Raw genomic sequence first — 5,212 nt, 5'->3', positions numbered from 1 at the left:
AAACACGTTTCTGATTATGTATAGTAAATTTGAATTAATTTGACCCGTAATTAATTTAAATATAAGCATTTTCTGTAAAATAGTGTGTTGTAGGCACCCTGAATTTAAGTGAGAAAATAGCTAGTTATTAACTATTTAAGTAGTGTATATTAAACCAAACACGTTTCTGATTATGTATAGTAAATTTGAATTAATTTGACCCGTAATTAACTTAAATATAAGCATTTTCTGTAAAATAGTAAGTTGTAGTCACCCTTAAATTTAAGTAAATTAGTTCGGAATTAAGTTTTAAAATGGTTTATAATATAGATCATAGTTTACTTATTATATATATGCAATTTTGAACCAGTTTCACCGGTAATTAACTTAAATATAAGTCTTTTTCTATAAAACTACTGCTATAGTAGTTTTCCTACTGAGGGCACTTGTAGGCACTTTCTGTAATTCTGTAAAAAAGTGTGGCCCCTGTCCGACGGCCGACGCCCTCTCCTTTTTTACCCACCCGCCATGTTAAGCTCTACGAGAAAGATCGTCCTTTGTCCCACTGTCCGAACAGCATCTTAAGCATGTAAGTCTTAATTTAAAAAAAACTTTTTATATCTGGGCCTTCAGTGACTTGCTTAACTCTCTTCTTATCGATACTTTTTAGGTCTTGGTTAAATCCAAGACGCGTTTTGATTATGCTTTCTGTTTTAAAGGTATTCTACGTTGATTATGGCACAAAATGTTGCGTGAAAAGAGAACAAATACGATTGATCAAGAAAACATTCATGCATTTCAATTCTCAAGCAATTAGAGCCAGACTAGCTGGCTTGAAACCTGTCGATGTAAGTTTTTTCAAAATTAAATTTTTATCCCAAGTTCTTAACCTTTCCCGCAATTTATTTTTTTATTTTATTAGTCACTTGATTTATGGAATCTTGATTCTGGTTATCGTCTTCTGGAATTAACTAAAGAGAGGAAATTGCAATGCAAAGCAATAACTTACGATGTAATTTTAAAAACAAAGTCCTGAAAAACGTCTTTTTCCCAAAAATACTTAGCATTTTATTATATTTCTAGTATGAGAAAGGAATATCCCTTGAATTACACGTTAATGATGATAATGGTTATGACCTTTGTGTCAATGACGTTTTAGTCGATGAAGGTTTCGCGGAACCAAACGACAATGAATTAGTAAGTTGTTAAGTTAACTTACATTGTTAGTATAACTGTGTTCATATTAATACTAGCAGAAGGGGATAATAGAAAAGAAGGATGACCCTCTGTATCCTCTTAATACTTTAGTTATGTAACCTGATTCTTCCCAGGCTCATGCACCCTTTTGGTTTGCTCTCCTGCTCATAAAACTTCAGATGGGCATGGCAACGTGCTAGGGTGAATTCTATAACCGTTTGCTACTAAATGCTCAGAAATCAACCGACAAACCTTGATTGTCTTGTCGTCGGATAAAAATGCACAAGTGCATGCATGCGCCTTGGCAAATACTTAAGCGCTAATAGAGTAATGATGAGGGAATTATTTATCGCGTATGTGATTTGGTTTAGTAACCTTTCCCCAAATGTAAAATGATGTTGGGAAGAATGACGTTACACTTACCCCGCTTTATGGTACACTTCTCTCGAAGAGAAGTATTATATACTTCTGATACTAGCCACTTCCATTAGCAATTAATGATGTCTCAAAACTTAATTTTGTGAATTTGTCTACGCAGGAAGAGCTACGTTCTCTCTACAACAGCGAAAACAGTGAATATCAAGTTGAAAGTTATGAAAATCCAACTGCGGAGAATGTTCCATTTGTTCAACAGCCTATTATCAACCACTATTCTACATTGGAGGAGGAAACTCAATCAAATAGAATATCAAAATACACTCCTGGTTTTGATAAAAGTATACTTGAAAAATTGTCGGAAAAGGTTTTAAGGGAGAAGCAAGCGTCGGATTTCTTAGACTGTAGAACTCCTTCCCCTGAACCTGAAACGGAAGAGGCTGAAATCCCGTTTGTAGCGAGAGTTGCTTTTCAACATCCGTCGTTATCTTCGCAACCAACTGCCAATGTTCAACCAAATATTGGTCACGCAACTCCTAATGAACCAATAACTCAAATAGTAGAACCCGAGGCGTCCCACAAGACAACAGCGCAACAAAATTTGACCAATCCCACTATGAATGCCATAAACGGAGATTCTCAAGAAGCGTCGTCTTGCGTTACCTCAAGAAGATACGTCAAAAAGTATGTTGTAATGTTAAATCGCGTTATTCAGTATTTCCTTCTCAAAATAAATTTGCATTGCAGAGTCAAACTTCCGATGAATTGTAACGGCCATTTCATAAATTACAATTCTAAATTATTTTTGACATCTGGCGACATTTCTCACTTTATCTATGGATCTAATGTATTGTTGAAAATGGTAAAAGCCTTGCCTAAATTATAGTTACGGAATTATAGAAACCCTGCATGATTAGTTGAAATTTAAATCCAAGTTTCATTGTCTTAGGTTCACCGACTGATCAAGTTTCAAGATCTTGAAATGATAAGAATCACGAGAAATGAGTGCCCAGCTTTGTTTGATGAACTTGCACAGTATGGCTTAAACATTTATCTACTATTTATTTACTCAATTTTCACTATAATATTTGAATGAAATTCTAATCTATTTTTATTTAGATATAAAGTCCGTGGCTTTGAAGATACGTCGACGCAATATTGTTGCGTGGTAACGTTAGTCCCGCTTGAAAGCTGTATTAAAGCGCTGGAAAAAGTACACACTAACCGTGAAGAACCAAAGCTAGCCTTACAAGATGCTTTAGATAATTTCGACCCGTTAGATCCATGCTGGATGGTAAGGTTAAGGTAAAAAAATTAACTTTCCCCGAAATTAATGTTAATTTTAAACCATCAGCAGACCAAAAATGACACTTCAAAGGAACAGAATGAAATTGAAACGCCAGAATTCATTCAAGAGCAATTTCTAAAACTTAGCGCAGAAAGGTATATTTTTCATGGTTTATGCTAACTCATTTTTGCAAACTTTCATTAATCTTGAGAGGAATTTTAATTATTTTTAGAAAGGTAATTGCTAAACGGCTTTTCGAAGAAGACTACAGTCTTGAAACACATTTGGAATACCAATCAGTCACTGAAAAGTTTCGGTATTACCATGAATTGTGTCAAACAATTGAAACTGCGCAAAGTGAAAAACTCCTTAAATCAATTGAAGAACTTTCCCTGAAAAATGAAGCTTATAGTAATATTTCGAATGAACGTCATAGGAATGTAAGGTCTGTTGAAGCTGCAGCTCCAATTTCTGCCTTCCAAACTCCCGTAAGTTCTACTCAAGTGAGAAATATGATCTCGGCAGCTACCAATAACAATTTTACGGGCATTCCTTTATCCGCTAACGTGACAAATCCTTATATTTTCTATCCTAACTCGTTGAGCCAACCAAATATGATCTTCCCCAATATGCAGTATATGCAACAGTACCTTTATCAGCAAGACGGGGCTCCTCCGTTTCAAAGCGAAACATTGTTCAATAACAATGTGGCTTTTCCACAAGGTTTCTTCAGCCCACTAAATAAACATCCGTGAGAAAAACAAAATTCAGGGGGAATATATTTCTTTTCTTTTCTTTTAATTGTTATGGGTATGAAAGTGAAGGTCATATATTCTATAAATGTTTTATTTTGTTTGACCAAGAAATGTCAAATGTGTTCAATTTGAAATAAAAGAGTCTAATGCGTAATAAAGTCACATCATTTATATCATGCTCTTCTTTATTCTATGCTTACAGTGTTCTGTTCGTATGGATCCCGGATAAGTCAGGGATTTGGAAAATATTGGAATAAGTCAGGGATTTAAAAGTTTTTTCCTAAAAAGTCTGTGATAGGTCAGCGATTTCATTTGGTACATCAAACCACGAAGGGGGGCTCTGGTAAACACCTTAAAATTAGAGGTGTGCGGGTAGTGATTTTTCAATTTCGAATCGGGTTCGGGTAATCAAAAATATTGTTTTCGGGTATCGGGGCGGGTACCCGAATTTTTGTCGGGTATTCGGGTAATTAGGCTAAGCCGAAAAATGGTTGTCGGGTAATAGTCAGGTATTAAAAGTTAAGACTAATAGTTATCGGGGTGGGTACCCAAATGTTTTTCGGATAATTAGGGTTAAATAAATAGATACTTCCTTCAAAAATTCCCTTCAGTACAATATTTTTACAGTTATATCTGAATTGAAGTCAATTCTAGGTGTTATAGGGACTTGGCAATTGGGGCTTAACTCCGCCCCCAACGCCATTATGGTATGTTTTTTTACACAATGAAAGCTATATAAGCCCCCTCCTCCTGGTATGTTTATGTTAAGGTAGCCCGACGTTTCATGACGTAGTAATGCCAAGTCCCTATTTCAACACAGAATACTGGCAAGGGGATGATATAGGTGTGTCGCGCTGTGTGCGGTGATTCTAGTCTTTCTCGGAAAGAAACTATCACCTTATGTGAACCATATTTCACCTTCAAACAGTGTTTCTGGGCATTTCGTCAATCCGATTATTTTTAAACTGGACCTCTGATTCCTATTTTTCTACCCGCGAATAACCCGACAACCTGTTTCGGCTTGACACGGGTAATGGGGGGAGTATTTTTTACTACCCGAGTAGTTTCGAATTGTTGGAAAAGTCATTGTCGGGTATCGGGGCCTTTATAATTATCCGAACATTTGTGTCAAGGTCACATTATTTACATCCCCGTATCTCTGGTAGAACCAGAGTTCCGAGCCTCCAAAATTTAGTTTAATGCATTTCCTATGGAGGGGTTTGTTTCTTTACGTTTTGCTTAAGTACTCGGCCCCAGTTTGTCGTAGCCCAAAGTTTTTAGTATGGTTAGATGGGGGACAAATTGGGCTATAACATACTCAAAGGACATCCGCGTATCTCTACTAGAAAAAGAGTTACGAGCCTGCAAAGTTTATTTTCAAAAATCAAAAGTAACCTCCTAACAATAAGTGAGACAAAAAATAAGTTGACGACGATATTGAGGTAGCCTCAAGTTTAAAGTATCCTTGTATGGGGAGCAAAGAGGACTATAACATATCCAAAGGAGATCCCCGTATCTCTAATAGAACGAGAGTTATGGGCCTTCAAAGTTCAGTGTTAAAATCATAAGTAACATAATAACAATAAGTGAGACGATACCATACGTTGACGAACATTTT

The 5,212-nt window shown here is 36.1% G+C and overlaps 1 protein-coding gene across 2 annotated transcripts; it reads left to right on the top strand.

The window, feature by feature from the left end:
- Positions 1-475: 475 nt before the first annotated feature.
- On the top strand, positions 476-3,752 carry LOC149597354 (uncharacterized). 2 transcript variants are annotated; one of them, XM_089861065.1, is made up of 10 exons: positions 476-568; positions 699-827; positions 902-991; positions 1,063-1,176; positions 1,715-2,235; positions 2,299-2,413; positions 2,501-2,586; positions 2,671-2,845; positions 2,909-2,994; positions 3,072-3,752. In XM_089861065.1, the coding sequence occupies exons 2-10, from the start codon at positions 771-773 to the stop codon at positions 3,592-3,594; spliced, it is 1,767 nt and encodes a 588-aa protein (XP_089717191.1). In that variant the 5' UTR covers positions 476-568; positions 699-770; the 3' UTR covers positions 3,595-3,752. The 2 variants fall into 2 exon arrangements, with proteins under 2 accessions (XP_089717191.1, XP_089717190.1); XM_089861064.1 differs by having other exon boundaries at positions 2,906-2,994.
- The last annotated feature ends 1,460 nt before the right edge of the window (positions 3,753-5,212 follow it).

The sequence above is a fragment of the Phalangium opilio genome, unplaced genomic scaffold (assembly GCF_054372755.1).
Source record: "Phalangium opilio isolate 3A_F unplaced genomic scaffold, DU_Popi_V2 ptg000362l_1, whole genome shotgun sequence".
Taxonomy (NCBI): Eukaryota; Metazoa; Arthropoda; class Arachnida; order Opiliones; family Phalangiidae; genus Phalangium; species Phalangium opilio.
The sequence above is the reverse complement of the archived record's forward strand: the minus strand, read 5'-3'. Positions and strand labels throughout refer to the sequence as shown.